Here is a 21,695-nt window from a genome sequence, read left to right on the forward strand (position 1 = left end):
TCCGAGCTGCTGGCCAAGCTGTCCAAGCTGCTGACCAAGCTGTCTGAGCTGCTGAGGAACAAGCGCTTCACGTGGTCGAAACGGGCTAAAAATTTAGGCCACAGCTTTGCAGTCTACTTGCGGCTGACTGACCAAGATGTCTGAGCTGCTGGCCAAGCTGTCCGAGCTGATGACCAAGTTGTCCTAGCTGCTGACCGAGCGGGTAGAACTGCTGATGGGCATCCGCCTTCCCCCCGATGCCCTGGGTGCTCAGCTCCATTGGGGCTCGTGGCTGTGCGCCCTCAAAAATTTAGGCCGTGGCTTGCAGCCTACTGGGCCATGCGGCTGCTTTGGGTGCCACCATTGAGGGCCAGCCTCAGTGAGTGGGCCAATTGGTCAGCCTGGCGCTTCCCTTGAACTGGGTGGTGCTGTGAGAGCGCTTAATTTTTAGTGAAGTGTAGCAGCCATTATTGTGTGGGCGAGGGTATTCTGCCTGCGCATCTGCTTCACGTCGGGCGGCCCCCTCCCCCTCAGGGGGGCTATGTCATATTATGTCCTCTATGGAGGGGGATCCTTTTGCTTTTTTGCGGGGTCTAATAGGTGCTCCTTTTGTGGACCTTTGGCCGATGTCTCCTTGCGGGACTGAGGTCGGCGGCCTCCCCTGTTTGTTATGTTTTCTGGGTGAGCTTAGTATATAGCGACCCTACTGGGTCTGTGTCCACGCACTTTGAGTGATCTCACAGTGAGGATGATTCCTCTTTTACTGCATATGCACATGAAAAGGCGCTTTTGGATTCACTGATTGTATTGTTGCAGGAAACTTTAAACACGGCATGCGTCATGACAGGAGACTTTGGTCTGCCACATGCTTACTGTGGCTGGTTCGGTCCTTAGGCCAGTGTTCACCATAGCATTGTTGCCCCTGACTTTCCAGAGTCGGCAAAGCTTTTGTGCCAGGATCTGGAGGGGGAACAACTTCCTCCTGCCTTTGCGGACCTGGCGGACCAGTTGGTCCAGGGGTTGCAGTTCGTCTGTGATGCCTCTCTGGATGCGGCTCCCTTAGTCTCTGGGCTGTCCGTGACAGCAATGATCCTTTGGTGCATGATATGGCTAGACTTTCCAGAAGGCTTATGTGATCTTCCCTTTGTGTGGAATCGCCTGTTTGGAACCTCCCTGGAAAGACCTCCTCCGTAGGTTCCATGAAGACCTGGTCTGGTATGCCAAGAGCGGGTCCTTCCAAACCTGCAGACAAACACCTCTTCTGCCTGAAGGGGTGCCCTCACCCGTATCTGGGGTGGGGGGAGGATGTCTTTGCTTCTTTCTGGACCCGTGGACCTCCCTGATTCAAAACAAGTGGGTCCACGAGCTGATTCAGTGCGGCTACAAGATTGAGTTTTTGCTCTTCTCCTCCAGAGAGGTTCTTTCCTTCCAACCTGCGTTTCTCCCCAGACCGCCTGCGAGGTCTCTTCAGGGAGGTGCAAGACTTGCTACTACAAAGGGTGATTGTTCTGGTCTCAGAATCAGAACGTTTGTTTCATGTTTTCAAATATGTTTAAGGGTCCCATGAAGGAAAGTGAGGTACGTCAAATCTTGGACCTCAAGCACTGAACCGCTTTGTGCGGGTAAAGATGTTTTGAATGGAGTCCATTCGTACAGTATTGGCATCCCTACATCAATCAGATGGATCTTCTGGCCTCTATCGACATTAAGGACGCTTTCCTTCATTTTTCGATATATGACATTCATCTCTGCTTCCCCTGCTTGCCGTGGGTGAGGAGCATTATCAAGAGGTCTCCCCTCAACTCCTTGGGTTTTCCCAAGTTTTGGCCCCAGTGTTGGCATTGGAAAAAAGAGTGGGATATAACCACAACCCGCGGACTCTGTGTATGCCCCAAAGAGACCGTCTAAGGGGTCGTGATTGACCCAAAGTGGGATTTTGAAGGTGAAGCTTGCCAGGTATATTATAGATAAACAATATAATCAACAAAAAGGTAGTAAGAATATAAAGATTTTATTTGTTACAATATCATCATAAAAACAAATCACAATAAGTGATAATAATAAATCAGTGCATGTAGATACATAATATACAAGGAACCATAATTGTGTGGATGGGGCCACTTATGTCTGACATGTTTCGCCAGCAGGCTTCCTCTGGGACATTACAAGCTGGTGACCTCAAAACAGGTTCTAGGTATAAACAGTATATAGTGAGTTATGCAATAAAATTACAGCATTATGCGATCATTAAAATATTTGAGTTGGGGCTCACCAAATATTGTATCCAAAAAATGGCACATGCATCTGTATACCAAGGACAGCTGCCGTGTATCCAAAAGTGGGGTGCTAGCCCTGGACAAACAGTCCAGCCGGGTCTATCCTCCCTGCTTGACAGGAACCGGACCGGGCAATACCGAATCACAGAGATATAGTATCTAAAGAACCAATAATTATGGGAAAGATTTGTCACTATTAACCCCACAAATTAAAATAGTGGGGAGGGCTGTAAGTGCAAGAGAATGGGTCACCGAAAGTGTAGCTCGGGGTGTGATTGAAAAATTAGAAAAAAGAAATGAAAAACAAAAAAGAGAAACCAACTGTATAGGTAGTGCATTCTATTGTATATGGATCACAGGTGTGAAGAAGAAAATGAGAAAAGATTGATGCAAGTAATATATAGAGTAGTGGGGGGGGGGGGGGTAGTCCAAAATCATAATCAGCTCCCAATGTGAATAGAATTTTTATACCAAAGAGTGGGGTGATGCCCTGAAAGAGATAGATACAGGGAGCGATTCAGAGACATAAGTACCGTTAGGCATAAAGAAGGACACCAGAGAGATATAGCCGAGGCATATAATACCAATAGTGCCAGACCTCAAATGAATAGAACGGAAATACCTCTAAGTGATAAAAGACCAAGAGTGAGGTGCCTAGGGAGAGGGGTCCCAGGGAGCCATGGCGGGTTGTGGTTATATCCCACTCTTTTTTCCATTGCTACATTAACAGGGATGTGGTGCAGGCTTGCTAGGTCTACTGGCATCCAGGCTTGGCATCTTTTAAATACAGTGTTGGCATTGTTGCGCCAGCGGGGGATTGCGGTACTGGAGTGCCTAGATGATCTTCATCTGCGAGCAGAGTCTTCGACTGCTCTGAAGGACAACCGAGAGATTACTGTGTGAACTCTGCAGGAGTTTGGTTGGAAATGAAATTTCCAGGTATTGGCTCTGGTTCCGTCCATCTAGTTGGACTATCTGAGTCTGTTCTGGACTCGGCCTCAGCCAGGGTGTTCCTCTCATGGGACGAGTTCCAAAATCTGTCCAAAGAGAGATCTTGCCATGTGGGGCAAGAATCCAATCGGACCCTGTTGAGCCGGGGTACGAGAGGGTCCCTGGTTCGGTGGCTTCACTCTCCGGCACTTCAACAGGGTAAATCTTCTTTCCCTTGTACTGGACGGTGGTCACCACGGATGCCAGCTTGTCCGAGTGGGGTGACGTTTTTTTTGGCACAGATTGTGCTTAGGGGGTCTGGACTCTGGAAGAATCCAGACTAACAATCGATATACTGGACATTTCCTCCGGAGTTGTTTCCTCAGTTGTGTCTCCCGTGGGGAACCCCCAACGTGGTCCTGTTGGCCTCTCGTCTCAGTAGGAAGGGGATTGGGTTTGTGGTACGGTCTCGGGATCCTCTGGTTGACGCCACAGACGCACTGGTAGCTCATTTTGGGACTGGTATCATCTGATATATGTCTTTCCTCTTCTAGAACTCCTGCCAAGACTCCGGTGTAGGCTTGAGGCAGAAGGGATTACGGCCCTCCTAGTGGCGCCAGACTGGCCTCGCCGGTCTTGGTACACAGATCTGATATGGTTGGTCGTCGATGATCCTTGGAGACTTCCTCTCGAAGGGGATCTGTTGGCTCAAGGGCCAATCTTCCATCTTGCCTTACAGTCCCTGGTTTTAACGGCTTGGCTGTGGGAAGTCAGGTGCTGAAGGATAGAGGGTTGTCTGAATCGGTGTGTCCCACGCTGCTGCAAGCTAGTAAATCTACTTCTAGGAAGATTTGCCAGCGCGTTTGAAGAGCGTGTTTTGTGGGTGTGAATCTCTTGGGGTTCACCCCCACTCCTTTTCGGTGACTCAGAGTTTGGCTTTCCTCCAACGAGGTGTTGAGCAGCGTCTGGCCATGGGTACCATCAAGGGCCAGGTTCGGCCTTGGCGTTTTTCTTTCAATGTCCTTGGCTACGCATTCTTTGGTTCGCACTTTTGTTCAGGGGGATCGCCACTCGATTTTCCCAGTGCGGTCTCCGTTGCCCTTGTGGGATCTCAACTTGGTGCTGTCGGTTCTTCAGTAACCACAGTTCAAAACTATTCGCAAAATTCCTCTGTTTACATTATCCCAGAAGGTAGCCCTCTTGGTGGCTATTACTTCTGCACGTAGGGTGTCGAAGCTGGCAGCTTTGTCTTGTCGTTCACCTTACTTGGTGGTTCACAGAGATAAAGTGATGCTTCGTCCTTGTTAGTCATTCCTTTCTAAGGTTGTTTCTGGTTTCCATCTAAATTAAGACATGGTGTTGCCTTCCTTGTGTCCTAAGCCTAGGCATCCTAAGGAGATTACCTTGCATTCTCTGGATGTGGTTCGGGCGTTCAGGATGTACCTGGCAGCAACCGAGTTGTTTAGGAAATCAGACTCGCTATTTGTCCTTACAGGTGGACCTCACAAGGTTTTGGCCACGTCTGCCGGAACCATTTCCAGATGGATCAGACAGATGGTGATGCAGGCCTTTTCAATCAAGGGTCAGGTTCTTCTTTCGCTGCTAAGGCGCATCCCTGCTTATGCGCATTCTACGCAGGCACTTAGTGCCTCCTGGGCCTTTTGCCATCTGGCGTCAGTGATACAAGTTTGCAAGGCGGCCACTGGTCGTCTGTGCTCACTTTTACAAAATGTTTTACAAAGTGGATGTGCCGGCATCTGCAGATGCTGCTTTGGCTGCAAGGTTTTGCTGGCTGCTGTTTGAGAGGTTTATTCCTCTTTGAGGGTGTATGTTTCAGGTGAAGCTCTAGTTGTTCCTGTTGAGCTTCATGTTACCTGGTTGGCTAGGTTTAGCCTTTGGGAATTTTTTCCTGCTGTGTTTTTTCCCGCTGTGTTTTTTCCCACCCCTCATGTTTGACACTGCTTTGGGACGTCCCAATGGTCAAGAAGATTCTGGAGCTGTATCCACCAATGAATGAAAGAGAAAATTGGATTTTTGTCTTACTGTAAAATCCTTTTCTCTGATGTTCATTGACGGACACATATTTCTTCTGACACTGCTTGCAACAAAACTGAGTTCCTATAGCAGGAAGTGGGAGTATATCCCCCGGGACTGCCCCATAGGCGTGGTAAAGCTTTTTCCTGCCTAGTGTCCTACTCCTGTAGGGGGCAGCATAACCCAATGGTCACAAAGATTCTGGAGCTGTGTCCGTCAATGAACATCAGACAAAAATCCAATTGTTTTAACCAAGGTAATAAGTAATGGAGTTTTTTAGACCGTTTGGCAGATGTGAGATTTGTGCAGAAACACCCATGTGCATTAGCCCAGAGAGACCTATGTGTCATAAAAGTCATAAAAGTTACATTGTAACCTGATTAGTTCCTTCTGCTTATCAAATAATTACTTTTCTAACAGGACATGAACACTTTAAAAATTGACCTTTTTGTCACTCTTACAGTCATATAAATATTGTTTTAAAAATGCCCTTTTATTTATTGCTTAATGGAATATTAATTTAACTATGTAGATAGACATTATGTGATAAATACACTATCATGACCTTTGTAAGATAAAAAATACTTCTTTTTTGCATTTACTGTAATGGTAATATCACTCTTAAAGTGATATGAAACCCTAGTTTTCCTTTCTTTAAAAAGAGGAGGTCCTGAACAACCTAAAATTAATATTTATTTTCATTGTCAAGTCCACCTCTTCTAGCAGGCCCCCACATTGCTCCCCCTTTCCCTTTGACGGCCAAGTGCTAAAGAAACACTCCTGCATGCCTGTGCTTGGCTGAGACCTGAGCTTCATTTTGTGGCGCTATAAATTTAACGCAGCATGTTGTGATTGACAAGTGGTGCTACTTGCCAAATGTGGCTCAAAATAAAAAACAGACATTCAGGAGGCAGCAGTATCTCCCCCTGAACAACTAAAAACTGCTGTACAATTGCCTCTGAAAAGCAACCCACCACAGGATTTTAACAGGGGCAGTAAAGTCCATTGCTCTTGTGAAAAGGGCTGAGATGTGGCCTATAGGAGTCACAGTTTGACCTGGTACCTTTTCCAGATGTAGTATCCTCCTAGGTAGGTGCTAGAGAGAGAGAGTATAGTTTTGGATCCTGTCTGCTTACCAGAAGGATTGCCAACTAAATCTATATTGTTCTCTGCCTACCAGAGAGCAGGATCTGCTAGTGAGGTCTGCTCAATGTGCTCAGGTGGACCTCAGTTTGTTTGCAGTGTTTCACACTGGTCCAATAGAGAGGCATATTGGACAGTGGGAGGAAACCTGACAAATGAGTGCACAGGCATTTAGTACAGCTGTGGTGATTGGCAAAGGAGAGTGCCTCGGTACATGCTGGGATATTGTATAAATGCCAGGAGCACATGTGCTCAGGGTCTTTCAGCTGAAGAACGGAGTCCCGGAGGGAGGGGGTGGCTGCCTCCTCCTCTGTAGAAGTTGCTACGGCCTTAGGTGTTCGGTTCGACTTGAGGGCCTAAATATTCGGAGAGGTACTGAACTCAGAGGTCCCGTATAGCTGACTGGAAGGGAGACACTGGAAGGATCTGATTCTGCATACAGTGAGTGCAGATCTGTGTCAAGGGGCCTAACCTGAGGGGGCCATCCCTGCAGCTAGAAGAGTCAGTGGATGGGTGTCAGTAAAGAGGATGCTAGTGAGTGTCCTGAAGATAATGTAGTTCACCAAGTCTATTGCTGGAGAAAGAGCAAGGAGACTTAACCCTTTCCATACACATGGCAGTATGGCCGATTGGCCAGAGGGGAAGCCAATCAGCGGGTCCGGCGGATGCGTAGTCTGCCGGCCACCCGCGATTGCTCCCAATGGCGACAGAACGGCGGTCTGTCTATGTAAACAAGGCAGAATGCCGTTCTGTCACAGATGAACACAGGGATCCAGTGTTCCTACTATTTAGGAACACAGGTCTCTGTGTTCATCTATTGAGTACATCCCCCACACAGTTAGAAAGCACTCCTTAGGAGCACACTTAACCCTTTGATCGCCCCTAGTGTCATTAGTACAATAGCAGTGCAAATTTTTTAGCACTGATTACTGTAGTAATGTCACTGGTCCCCTCAAAAGTGTCAGTTAGGTGTACGATCTGTCCGCTGCAATGTCGCAGTCCCGCTAAAAATTGCTGATCGCCGCCATTACTAGTGAAAAATAAATAAATAAATATGACATAAGTATACTGTATCCCCTAGTTTGTAGACACGATAACTTTTGCGCAAACCAATCAATATACATGTATTGGGATTTTTTTTACTAAAATATTTGACAGAATACATATTGGCCTAAGTTGATGAAAAAATTTGATTTTTTAATTTTTTTTTTATTGGATATGTTTTATAGCAGAAAGTAAAGAATATTCTTTTTTCTTTTTTTTTTTTAGCATTGTCGCTCTTTTTTTGTCTATAGCGCAAAAAACAAAAACTGCAGAGGTGATTAAATACCACCAAAAGAAAGCCGGAAAATAAGGACATCAATTTTATTTGGGTACAGCATCGTACGACCGCACAACTGTTGATTAAAGTAACGCAATGCCGTATTGCAAAAAATGGCCTGGTCATTAAGGGGATAAAATCTTCTGGTACTTAAGTGGTTAAAGAGAGAAAGCATGACAACAACTAGTTATAGTGCCTTTGGGGAGGTCTGCCCTGCCCTGCACATAGACATGTAGTTTTGTATGATCCCTGTGTGCCTGTCTATGCCTACATTTAAAATAATAATAATACTCACATACAGTCAGGTCCATAAATATTGGGACATCGACGTAATTCTAATCTTTTTGGCTCTATACACCACCACAATGGATTTGAAATGGAACAAACAATATGTGCTTTAACTGCAGACTTTCAGGTTTAATTTGAGGGTATTTACATCCAAATCAGGTGAACGGTGTAGGAATTACAACAGTTTGTATATGTGCCTCCCACTTTTTAAGGGACCAAAGGTAATGGGACAGATTAACAATCATAAATCAAACTTTCACTTTTTAATACTTGGTTGCAAATCCTTTGCAGTCAATTACAGCCTGAAGTCTGGAACCCATAGACATCACTAGACGCTGGGTTTCATCCCTGGTGATGCTCTGCCAGGCCTCTACTGCAACTGTCTTCAGTTCCTGCTTGTTCTTGGGGCATTTTCCCTTCAGTTTTGTCATCAGCAAGTGAAATGCATGCTCAATCGGATTCAGGTCAGGTGATTGACTTGGCCATTGCATAACATTCCACTTCTTTCCCTTAAAAAACTTTGGTTGCTTTCGCAGTATGCTTCGGGTCATTGTCCATGCCTGCTATTATCTGACTACAGCAGATAATAGCAGGCATCTTGGGATAAGTGGTGTTTCCATGATGCCTAAATCAATCTTTATGATCTGGTAGGGGAATGCCATAAATCTGTGGACTCTTTATCAAGATCTCTAGTTGACCTGGGTTTTCATGGAAGCCAAAGCCATCAGCTTGAAAGGTTTTTTACTTGATATTTTTTTCCGAAGAAAAAAAGTTCTTTGATGTTCCTCCCCCTACTTTTATGAGCCTGAGCATGCACACTTGCTGATTGTAATTGTGTATGCTTGTGCCACGATCTTTCATTAGATCATTTCAGTAGAATAAATCAAACACTTTGATTAGTCAGTCTGGTAAGTACAATGTCAATGTACCAAACCCAGCTTACTGTTGCCTCCTGCTTTACCATTAATCAGCTATCCTACGGAGAATATAAACGAACCTTGTGATCATTTGCAAAGTCTCTGGTGTCCTGGATATGTGGGAAAATGGTATAAATCTGAGGTATGATTAGTAAAGATTGTACAGAAGACTGGAAATTCTAAAGATTAAAGTTAGTTATATGTTAACAGTCTGATTGTAAAAATGTTTGTATAACCTTCTTTAGATTTATCAACAACTATGTAATGCAAAGGAATAGCCTGAATGAAAATAAAGCCAAGTGAACTGCATATTTTTTTGTAACTCTAAGGGCCCTTTCACACGGGCGTTCCGTATGTCAGCAAATCATCCTATTTTTTTGCGGATGATTTGTGGACATAATGTAAGTCTATGGCATTGCGGATGTCAGCGGAATACCATCCGCTGACATTCGATTTTCTTCCTTTCAGTTCTGTTCCGTTTTTTGGAACGGAACAGAACCCTATTTTTCCTCCATTCAAAAAGGGAAAGGAAGGAAAATCGGATGTCAGCGGTGTCATCCGCTGACATCTGCAATGCCCATAGACTTACATTATGTCCGCATATCATCCGCAAACGGATGGGATGATATGCGGACATACAGAGCAGATGACTCCGTGAAAAAAAAAAAAAAAAGTCCCGCAGCGGAGAAAAACAGCGGAGCGGCCGTGTGTAAGAGGCCTAAAGGAGATTGTACAGTGATATTGTAAAGAGCATGACCAGCTGTAGGCCCCTTTCACACATGCGGTCCATTCATTTCATCAGTTCAGTCACGTTCAGTCAAGTTTACATCAGTTTGTCATCAGTTTTTTATCTGTTTTTACATCCTCCAGCTAGAGTTCTTAACCACTTGAGTCCAGGACCCATTTTTTTTCATGCAAAAATGGTCTGTCCATTTACATTCGTTTTACCTCTGATCTGTTTTTAAATGGAAGAAAAATAGGGCTTTGGTCCATTCCAAAAAAACTGATTTTGACGGAAGCGAATGTAAACAGATGTAAATGAATGATCATCCATTTACACCGGTTTTTCCATAGAGATGCATTGATGTCCGTTTTCTATCCGTCAACAAGATAATATAATCATCAACAAGATAATATAATCATATCAGTGATAATCAAAGGGTTCTGCAATGACCCTTCCACTATTCTGTTCATACCCTGTGCAATATGTTGTGTTCTGATGCTTAAAGCGCAACTCCCCTTTTGTTGAGAAAAAAACATTCCCCTCTGGGTGATCTCTGTACAATGCTGGGATTTTAACAAATTTGTTGCATATTCCTACCTTTTGTTATTCTGAAGAAATCATTGTTTGTTCCTCTGTGCCTCTGTGCTGAGTGGGTCAAATGGGAGTGGTTTCATAATTATCTATCAGCTGTGGCAGCTGCAGGGCTCTAATGTGGAAAGCTGCTGGGCCTGCATCCCTTTAGACGTGTTCCTATTGGGAGTATCTCACCAAAATTTGATATTTTTGTTGCAGGGGATTTCAGAAATCTGACTTGTATCTTAGACAGACTTCTGGGAAAATTGGTGAGCCAATCACACAAGCAGGAAATTATGTTTCTGGGGGTGTGGTCAGTACACATTCTGTGTACAGAACAGCTCCAGGTAGTTATATTGCATTGCATTTTCATAAAATTACAATAGCTGCAGATTAAAAAGGAAAGGTAATTTTTAAAAACATTCAATTACAATATGATTTGTGTCAGGTTAGGTAGAATAGGTTGAACTGGATGGACTGGTGTCTTTTTTCAACCTCACTAACTGTGTTACTATGTAACTATGTCACAATTGTATACGCTATATTGTTATTTATTTATTTGCTGATTTTTTTTCCCACGAAAGTGGAGTTACCCTTTAACCTCTTGGCTGAATGCACCTGCCTCTCCTTTCTCCTATCATCAGCCCTGTCTTTCTCCTGATTTCCCACACTGACAGCTCCTGTCCCAGTGTACTTCTCATAGATGCTGAAAACTCTCCCTGTCAGCTGGAACTGGGAATCCTCTCATGGTTGTGAAGAGGCTCTTTTTCCATATGGGCTGAGAAACAGGCTTTATGTTGATACTATCCTACTTTGGCAGCAGACCAACATCCTTACATCTGTCAGAGGATGTTTGATGTATCTGCATTTCTCTATCGTTCATTGACGTACACAGCTTCTCCATTATTAAGAACCATAGGGTTATATCACCCCTACAGGAGTAGGACACTAGGCAGAAAAAAGATTTGGCTACGCCTATGGGCAGTTCCAAGTGGTATACTCCCCCTCTCTGCTATAGGTCTTCAGTTTTTTTTCTGCCCAGTCAGGAGTAAGGACCTAGTTCCCTGCTGGAATCTCTGGTCCTGGCAATTTTTTCCTTTTAAATTGATTTTTTTCTCCTGTTTTTTTTTTCCTGCGAGATCTACAATCAACTGCCGGACTGGGCGACAGGCTGGATAATCTAGATCCAGTGGTCAGCAGTCTGTCCAGCGAGCACACGCAGACCACAGCTCTGCGCTAGGTTGGCCGCGACATAATCCCACTGGATGGGCGCTGGCCTGCGAATTAAACACCTCACAAGGTCACAAATGAACTGGTCTTGGCCTGAGTTGCAGCATTCCTCCTGGCTGACTGCCCCTACATTTCGATGGCGGGGATGTTCTGTCTGGGGCGGTGCCCGTCTGGTTCTTGGTATGGTGAGTAGCTCTCCCCCTCTCCCCCTGGAGGGTTTTGTGGTGGATGCAGGCCCCTCCCTGGGTTGGTCGGACCTGTGAGTTCCCCTCCTTCCCCTCAGATGCCCCTGAGTTGTTGATGGTCCCTGTGGGCCATCCGGCACCTCCCCGTCTGGGGTAGTGTGGTGGGTTGAGATAGTGACTCGGGATGGTGTGCTGCACTGTATCAGTGGGGGTGGGGCGCGGGGGGGCACACCAGTGGTGGCTGGGTTCTTCGGCTGGGGGGGCACTGGCTGTTACTGGGTAAATGCCAGGGCTCCAGGGATCCCTCCTGGGACCCTCGTGGAGCCGCGTGTGGTGGCCATTTTGTTGTAGCTTATGTCTTCTATGGCTGTCAGCCATGTTTGTGTAGTCTGGTGGCCATTTTTTGTTGGTCCAGCATGCTATCGGAGCAGTGGCCATGACAGGGGAGCCTCTGGGGCTCCTCCTTTCCCCTTGGTTTTTCCTTCCTCTTGGATGCCGCAAATGGGGCAGTGCTTCCTGGTGCAGTCCGATGCTACTCTGGTGGGGTGGTGAGTCTGGTGGGGTCCCTCCCTCTCTATGGCGCAGGTTGTGGAGTGCTCTGCTTGCTGGTGGCCTGGTGGTGCTACTGGCGCAGTGGGGGTGGCTCATAACGGTGCTAGACACTTTTTGTGGGGGTCCCCCTCGTTACTGATGGAGTCTTAGGAGCACGTTTCCCCACCTGACCCCCTCTCAGAAGCTGCAGGTTCCTAGGGGTCCCAGCCCTCCATGGGTGCACTGACGGTGGTCCTGGAGTCCTTTCTTTCCTGAGTGGAGGTGGAGTTTGGGCGGCGGGCTAGCAAAAAGTGTCCCCCGCCTTCCCCTGCTTCGTCTGTCTGATCGGATCCTGAATCTGACTTGGCCATTGCGGATATGGCCCAGCACTTTATTACAGCACAGCTATGCAGGTGAGTCTCCCCAGTCCTCGCATGTAAACTCGGGGAGTGAAAGGGAGGTAGCGGACTTGCGTGGTTGCGGAGGTGGTTCCAGATATCCTGCCAGTTGAGGGGACATCAATCTAGACATCCTACATTAAGATATATACCATCTGGTAAGAGGCCACTTTGTACTATTGCATGAGGTGGAATTGTAGTGGAAGTTTTCCTCCTCTCCTACTGGCTGTATTGATTTTTTTTCTGCACCTTACCTAATTCCATCTGGTAAGGAGGAAAGCCTGTCGGTGGTGGGAATCACTTTTTATATGTCACTTGAAATATCACTAGAAGTTGATTTCCAACACCTTTTTTACATTGAATCACATGGTGAAGATCACGATTATTTGGACTTTGTGGACTATTATTGGTCTTTGAACCTTTATTAGTTTTTTTCATCTCCTTGATTTGATCACGTTCACTTATTGGTTTAATTTGTTTTCTTTATACACAGTTATGTCATCATCACTGTAAATTCATTGTGATTTATTGTTTGTACATGTGCCAGTATGTTAATTCATCACAGCACTCTTGTTTAGCGCACCTATTTTTTCAACATTCATTTTCACTAGGTTTAGTTCAGGTAGCAGCTTTACCCCTATCAGCGCACCCACACCTACATCACATCGATCTATCTCAGTTGGCAGGCGTTGGACCAGGGGTCCCTTCATCTGGATGTGTTTCATCAGATATGTCTCCGGTGGGACTCCCCAAAGGTAGACCTGTTGGCGTCTCGGCTCAACAGAAGGGTGCATGAGGTTTGTGGCAAGATCACGGAAGCCTCTGACGGATGCCACAGATTATCTTGTTGCCCCGTGGGGCCAGTGTTATCTGGTGTATGCCTTTCCTCCTTTCAAGCTTCTGCCGTGGCTTTTGCTCAGAATCTAGGCTGAGGGGTTTCCCATTCTAGTGGCCCCGGATTGGCCTCGTCGGTCTTAGCATGTCCACCTGGTGCGGCTGGTCGCCGACGTCCCTTGGAGACTACCTCTCAGGGAAGATCTACTGTCCCAAGTGCTGCTCTTCCATCCTGATTTACAGTCGCTGATTTGATGGCCTGGCTGTTAAAAGCTAAGTGCTGAAGAATAGATGTTTGCTTGGGTCGGTGATTCCGACGCTGCTGAAGGCTAGGAAGTCTACCTCTGGGTAGATCTACCATTGTACATAGAAAGCGTACATTTCGTGGTGAGAGTCGCTTGGAGTTCACCCTCGTTCTTTTTAACTGGCTCAGATTTTGACTTTCTTCAACGAGGTGTTGAGAAAAAATTGGCCTTGAGTACCACCAAGGGCCAGGTGTCCGCCTTAGTGGTCTTATTTCAATGACCTCTGGCCACGCACTCCCTGGTGCCTAAATTTATTCAAGGGGTTCAAAATCTGACTCCACCACTGCAATCTCCTCTACCGCCTTAAGATCTGAACTTGGTGCTTTCAGTTGAGAATATTCATGGGATTCCTCTGCTTAAACTGTGTGAGAAGGTGGCCTTTTTTTTTTAAGGCATAACTTCTGCTTGCAGGGTGTTGGAGCTGGCGGCGTTATTTTGTACTACCCCCTATGGTGGTTCACAAAAATAAGGTGGTTCTTCACCCATGTCCGTCGTTCCTTCCTAAGGTAGTCTCTGATTTCTATTTGAATGAAGACATTGTGTTGCCTTCCCTGTGTCCCAGGCCTAAGCATCCTAAGGAATTTGCTTTGCATGCCTTGAGTGTGGTTCGGGTGATTCAGGTGTATTTGGCAGCCACAGAGTCTTTTCAGTGGTCAGACTCACTAATTTTGATCACGGATTGGCCAAGAAAAGGGCTGTCCGCTTCTTCTGTGACCATTTCCAGATGCATCAGACAGACGGTGACTCAGGCCTATTCTATCAGGGGTCAGTTTCCTCTTTTCCCTGCAACGGCACACTCTACTGCTTCTTGGGTCTTTCGTCATCAGGCGACAGTGACGCAAGTTGCAAGGCGGCCTCTTGATCATCAGTGTACACTTTCACAAAATTCTATAAGGTGGATGTGTTGGCATCTACGGATGCTTCCTTTGGCCGCAAAGTTTTGCTGGCTGCTGTTTAGAGGGTCTGTTCTCTCTTTGGGGGTGTATTGTTCAAGTTGGGCTCCAGTTGTTTTTTTGTTGAGCTAATGTTTACCTGGTTGGCTATTGTGTTTAGCCTTGGGATTTTTTGTTGTCCCACCCCTCATGTTTGGCACTGCTTGGGGACGTCCCTATGGTTCTGAACAATGGAGAAGCTGTGTCCGTCAATGAATGAAAGGGAAAATGGGATTTTTTACTTATCGTAAAATCCATTTCTCTGAGTTCATTGACGGACACAGAACCCACCCCTGTATGGAATAAAAAATGTAATGAATCAGCGCTCAACTCTCAATGAGGGGGACCACTCTCTCTAACTTCAATGTTCAATGCAAAGTCGTGTCGCAAAACTATAAGTCACGAGGATCTGGTGATCAATCTCTATAAATGTGTAAGTGAAGATGATTAAACAAAAATGTGAGAAGATGAAGTAAATGAAATAGTAATAGTGATGGTGAATGAAAGATGTATAAAATATACTCAGATAATCATCCAATCAAAACTCAAAACAAAAAGCTAGTAAATAACAGATGAGTGATCTGGTGCAATCACAAGTGACTGGTCATGTAAGACAGAATAATGTGCAGATCCTCTATACTTAAACAAATGATGAATCACAATTAATAGCTGAATATAAAAAAACACATAACAACATAAAATGGTGATGTTGATCAATAATGAAAAAAGTGACAGAAAACAAACTCAGAAAAAAGAGTGCAGCAATAGCAAGCTGCAGCGTGCTTGAAATGTCCACAAATTAGATCTGAATATCTGAAAATACTAACAATCCAAATAAGTGATTAAAGTGCAAGGTGCCAAAAGAATAAGGTGGTCTTTTCCAGTGCACTCTAAAGGTGAGGTGCTCTTTACAAATACAGCAGAGTGAGTGTAACCCGGTGAGCTCACAGACCAACACCGAGTGCAGTGGCCGCTCACCTCCACAACACTCAGACAGAGCGTTTAGGTATAAATAATCCAGGCAACCCTCTCAATTCTTCCGCCAACCGCTTGGTATCCTCCAGTAGTAATGGGTTAGGTAATATCAGCATAGGAAACTCATAGTGCCTTAATCCCTGTATTGGTGCTCAAGCAAAGAGAGGCTCTCATGGTGCAGAAACGTAGGGTATCTTTTATTTAAACAAAGTACAGGCTACTCACATCACAGAAGAAAATATCGTGCAGACAGTCTCCAATAACCGCCGATGCGGTGAGATCCGAAGCTTCCGGTCTCGGCCGAAGACCGAAAGTGACGTCAATATGGCTTACCCTGTCGCGTTGCGCTACGAACACCCGTAGCTTTCTCAAAGGGGGAACTCCTTTGTCCTTTGTAAGTTCACCATTTTAAACACCCCTGTATGGAGTTGTAATACTCCTGACACTGCTTGTTACTAAAATGAAGACCTATAGCAGAGAGGGGGAGTATACCACCTGGGACTGCCCATAGGCATAGCCAAGTCTTCTTTCTGCCTAGTGTCGTACTCCTGTAGGGAGCAATATAGCCCTATGATTCTGAATAATGGAGAAGCCGTGTCTGTCAATGAACTCAGAGAAATTGATTTTACGGTAAGTCAAAAATCCCATTACCTCTCTGCTTCTCCCTAGCAAGTTCAAAGGGTAGAGGATTATAGGAGATTTGAGGCATAATATCTATGTTGGAGGTGCTCAGCAAGGTCTAGCATGCCTGTAAGTGGCTGCTCATGCTAGTATTATACCCTGTACTACAGGAAACAGCATTCAGAAGTTATTCACATAAGCCTTACACAGAAGATGTAAGATAATTTCCTATGTTATTCAGGTATACTTTCCACAGAAGATGTAATATATTTTCCAATGATATTCAGGTATACCTTCCATAGAAGATGTAAGATAATTTCCAATGTTCTGGTATCCCATTCACAGAAGTTGTAAGATAATTGCCTGTGTATGTCTGGAAATTACACTAGTGTGGTGTCAGGAGTGGTTTCAGGCTCCTGCAAGTTTAACTTTCCTTTAATTATTTAAAATAGCTGATAGCTTCACTCTTAGCCCCTGTTCACATTGAGTGCGGCTCTGAAATCGTGCGATTTCAAAGCTGCATCTCAGTCCCACTTCGGCTGTGACCCAAATCACCAAAAGTAGGGCAAGTACTACTTTTTCAAATTGATGCGGCACCTCAAATACGGCGTCGCATCAATTTGAAAACTGCCATTGCCGGCAAAAGGATGTAACTTGTCATGCGTTTTGACCTATCAAATGGCATGACAAATCGCTCCAATGTGAACAGGGGCTAAAGGGAGGTTTATTAACCTAAACAAAAGGAAAAATGTCAGCGCCTAATAATCAACAAAAAATAGCAGCTTGCAAACAGCGTGTACATACAAACACCAGTGAAGTATAAATAAAGGTTATGAAATAATATGATGAATACATTTCATCATATTATTTATTCAGCGCTGCAACCTTTATTTAGGTTTATTAACCTCCCTGGCGGTATTCCCGAATGTGGCTCGGGGTTAACCTTCAGTACCAAAAGCGGTAACCCTGAGCCACACTTGGGATTACCCCAGAATGTTACTCACCTTCCCTGCGATTCTGATGTCTCTTTCTGGCACATAGCTTGTGGAATTTGGGAAGTATATCATTTCCAACGGAGCGATGTGCCAGAGAGAGACATCAGAATCGTCACTGTCCTCACTTTCCGTACCTGATGACGAATTTTCCCACGAATCGCTATCGCTCAGTTCTTCAAGTAACTCAGTTTCGCTGTCGCTGTTTTCCAGTTCGTCTAAAAGCGCTTTTGTGCAATAAGAATGCTTTTTGGACGCCATGGTCGTTCTCTATTTTCCAGGCAGAAAGAACTGGAAAAGCACAGCAGGGCACTGGAAAAGCCACCATGTGCAATCCAGTGGTGAAAAGGCATGATACAGTGTAATCAGTTAGGATCACAGCTTTGTATCATGTCATTTAGTGTATTTACACTTTTGAATTTGCCGCCGGTTCCACCCCCCTGCATCGCAACGCTCGCAGGGAAGGGAACCGGAAGGCAAGTGCTGGCATCGGCCGAGCACACAGCGGGAGGACAGCGGAAGGATGCCAGGGAAGTTAAAGAGGAACTTCACTCTCTCAGTTAACATTGACTTTTTTTAATCCTTATGCTTCCAGTATTAGTAAATAGAATGGAAAGTATGCCATAAAGCATTAATAAAAATTGAGAACACTTCGGGTAGTCCATTTCTATCAAAATGGGAGCAAGACCTAGACCGCACTATAACTGATCAACAAAGTAAACAGATATTACAGCTAGTACACACTTCCTCTTTTTCTACACAATCCTCAGAACTAAATTATAAATTGCTGTCTAGATGGCATTATTCTCCTTGAAAGTTGCAGTCAATGTTTCCAGATTACTCGGCTCTCTGTTGGAGAGGTTGTGGAGAAGAAGCTTCTCACGCCCATATGTGGGGGTCATGCCCGGTTCTGCGCCCATACTGGTCCTATGTGTTGCATTGGATCAACATCATCAAGGGTTATCCAGTGATGGACGATCCCTGGGTGGTCCTTGTTTCATTGCTCAGGAGAACCAGTGGGTAGATATAAGCAATCTATTATCCCTCATCTATTAGATGCGGTGAAATCTCTAATTCCGAAACTATGGAAAAAGCCTTCCACCCCCACTGTCCAAATGTGGCTAGAACGAGTCGCACAAGCAGCACGGATGGAGGATCTTTCTTTGACCTTAAAGTGGAGTTCCACCCTAAAATGGAACTTCGGTCCATCTTCTTGCTCCGGGTCACCTGAAAAACAAATGGATACTCGCAATTTTTTTTTCACTTACCTTGTTTTAGAAGAAAATATACTTACCTTACTTCCTCTTCCTCCCTCTGCGGCCACGGCCTGCCACCGTCACTTCCTGGCTTGCAATGATTCCTGGGAGCTTAATGTCATCGCTCCCAGAAATCAATGCGGCTGCACCGGCCCCGACGTCAGTTCCGGTGCAGGCGCGTCATACCTTGCTAAACAGCTTCTGGGCATGCCCAGAAGCTGTGCAGGGATGACGCTGCCGCCCCGGAAGTGACGGCGGGGCCGGGGCAGTGCATCGTGGGACCGAAGAGGACAGAAGAGGACGCAGAAGAGGATCGCGCTGGCTTCAGCTGCCCACACCTGAGATGGCAGCGCTGGACAAGAAATTTTCAAGGTAAGTATCTCTTCTAAAAAGTAAGTGCAACCTGGGACAGTTCAGAGGCTATCCATTGTGGAATGCACTAGCTCTGACTTTCCGAGGGGTATTTTTATGTAATTTGTTTTTGTTTTAGGTGGAACTCCGCTTTAAAAGATCAAGCTCATACATATCTTAAAAGATGGGCCGGTTGGCTCTCCTTTATATGTTCATTGGAATATATTGAAATCATGTCATCTAATACAAATATTCCGATCTAAGAAACCTATAGAGGTCACAGGATGATACTCCTTCCCCTTCCCTTCTCCTATCCTTCCCTTACCCCTCTCTCCAATCATAATTTTTTTTTTCTTTTTATTTAGACATGATTATATAGAAGCTTGGTGTATCAGCTAGTTCTAAACATGTCACATATTTTTGATATGGTTATTTGACTTGTTAATTGAACAATAATTTAACTTTCACATGTAATATGTCCTACCTACACGGCAATATGATTTGTTATTTGATATACCCACACATCACATTGTGTTATGCCAATATGGTTATATTTTGTATTTGTGGTTTTTGTAATATTTTTTTTATTTTTTTTCTTTCTTTTTCTCTTTTGCTGGAAAATGCCTTGTTTTTCAATAAAAAAATTATTAAATAAAAAAAAGGAAAGTATGCCATAAAAACTTGTTTTAAACTTTTTTGTATACATTTTTCAATTACTTTCTGGTTTCCAGGCCTAGGAAAATAAAATCATACATCTCGGGAGTCCTCCGGAGGGGAGGAGGGATTTACTCAACTAGGCACACCCTTCTGCTTGCAGGCCTGAGCTAAGGGCAGATAGATTCCAGGAAATAAATGCAACATGAATCATCTGCCCTTACTCAAGAAGTGATTTCCCAGCAAAATAAAGAATGGATACATGGATAGATGGGGGAGTTTGCTTTGAATAATAAAAGTGAATTAAATAGCGTTTTTGGTTTAAGGTGCTCAGATGCAGTATATTTCCACTTAACTGATTTAAGAAGATAAAACATGAGATGATAAAACCTATATTTCTCTTGAATATTTATTCCTACTTTTTGTGATAAAACTAACTTGTACAGTATTTGTCCCGTTATGCTAACCCCTCTTTTGTATCTCATTTTGCTAGCTACATCCACTTTATTACATAATTACATTTTCTGAATGGCATTAACTAACTGTCAGTCTGTTTTCTTTCTTGCCAGTGTTCCACTAGAAGGAAAGGAAAGTGTTTGCAAAGCAGACGTAGTACCTATATTCGTACAGCTCCTGGAAGATGAGGATGCTGAGGTCAGAGCCAATGCTGCAGGGGCTTTGATGTTCACTACCATTACTACTCAAGGTAGGACATTTCTCCTTTGGTGGTATGATAGTTCTGCATTGTTTCCCAGCATGCTCTCATTGGTACTTCTTTTCTGCAGGGAAATATGCTGCTCTTCATTCTGGAGCCATTCCGAAATTGCTAGTTCTTGTGAAAGATAGTCACAGCAAGGTGCGACTAAACTGCATCAAGGCATTAACCACCCTGTCTGAAACACCTGAAGGTCGCAAAGTTCTCCAGCCGGATGTGAATTTAATCCAGGAATGTCTGAGCGACTCCAGTGAAGCAGTGAGCAGAGCAGCTGCTATAGCAGTACAAGTCATACAGTGGAAACCCTGAGCAAAGCACTATAATGGTGCATAGGCATATTACTGTGTCCAATTCACTGATCCTAATTGTGATTTCCATAAGAAACACTGAGGTTTATTTGTTAAAGCTGGAGAGTGCAAAATCAGGCTCACTTCTGCATAGAAACCAATCAGCTTTGAACCTCAGCTTGCTCAGTTAATCTTTGGCAATAAAACCTGGAAGCTGATTGATTTCTATGCAGAAGTGAGCCCGATTTTGCACTCTACAGCTTAAGGAAATAACCCCCACTTGATCCTTAGGTGTAAATTTGTTAAGAAATTATCAAGTTGTTGCCTACGCTATACAAAGGTTTTCAAAAAGTTTTGATATAAAGTTCTACTTTAACTTACTCTTGGGCACCCTGCATCCTCCTCTTACTGAGGAAGGGGGTTAAACCTGGCGCACAACTGGGAAAAGATAAGTGTCCAAAAAACAAAAAAAAAAAAAAAAAATATATAACAACAAACGCTTCCGCACACTCCAATAGCCAACTTGTACTAATAAACGAGCACACTGACTAGATGGTATAAATTAAATAAGAAGAGTCCTTATATAAAGAGTCCATCTACATACGTATCCATGCACCACACTCCGCAGGCTGCTCTGCAAACAAGTAGAAGGGGCTTGTGATGAGCTGCAGGGAGAAAACAGGCGCCACACTGAGTGCAGTATGTCAGGATCATATGTTTAATATATCAAATGAACAGGTACTCACAAACGGTATGATAAAAACAGCATAGCAATATGTGACAGGGAAATCCCAGTGTCCAGATTCAGGATGGCACTAGCGGTCTCGAAGCCCTGGGTAGTAGCGAGTGGAGAATCGACACTTCCCATATGCTGGGGACACAGCGCTGGCCGTCCTGACGTCACTTCCGGGATACGTACTGGCGCCGGCGACGCGTTGTCGGAGCATGCGCTCCTTCTTCAGGCCGATAATGCGCCATTTTGGACGAGGGCTTAAATAGACAGAAGGGCTGAGCCAGCTGGGTCCTAAAGAGTGCCATAATTCTGACTCAAAAGGAAGAAGCCTGCTATAACACTGAACTGAAACGAAGTGTATTATAGACAAACAACCAAAGCAGTGGTCAACTGGAATGCAGTTATCAAGAAACACTTACATCACATTACATATGTATATATATCCCCATATTGTTACACACAGGAATATATTATCATAATATAGTGATATAATTTAAATAATTTATTATAA

General features: G+C 44.6%; 1 protein-coding gene across 2 annotated transcripts in view; it reads left to right on the forward strand.

Annotated features, from left to right (window-relative positions):
• The window catches only part of RSPH14 (radial spoke head 14 homolog), a 315,190-nt gene extending 294,673 nt beyond the window's left edge, over positions 1 to 20,517 (forward strand). For both annotated transcript variants that reach the window (XM_082243657.1, XM_082243656.1), the window contains exons 6-7: positions 20,019 to 20,155; positions 20,235 to 20,517. In XM_082243657.1, coding sequence (XP_082099783.1) covers positions 20,019 to 20,155; positions 20,235 to 20,473 — 376 coding nt within the window. In that variant the 3' untranslated portion in view covers positions 20,474 to 20,517. The remainder of the gene's footprint in view (positions 1 to 20,018; positions 20,156 to 20,234) is intronic.
• The last annotated feature ends 1,178 nt before the right edge of the window (positions 20,518 to 21,695 follow it).

The sequence above is a fragment of the Pelophylax lessonae genome (genome assembly GCF_965119305.1).
Source record: "Pelophylax lessonae genome assembly, chromosome: 1".
Classification (NCBI taxonomy): domain Eukaryota; kingdom Metazoa; phylum Chordata; class Amphibia; order Anura; family Ranidae; genus Pelophylax; species Pelophylax lessonae.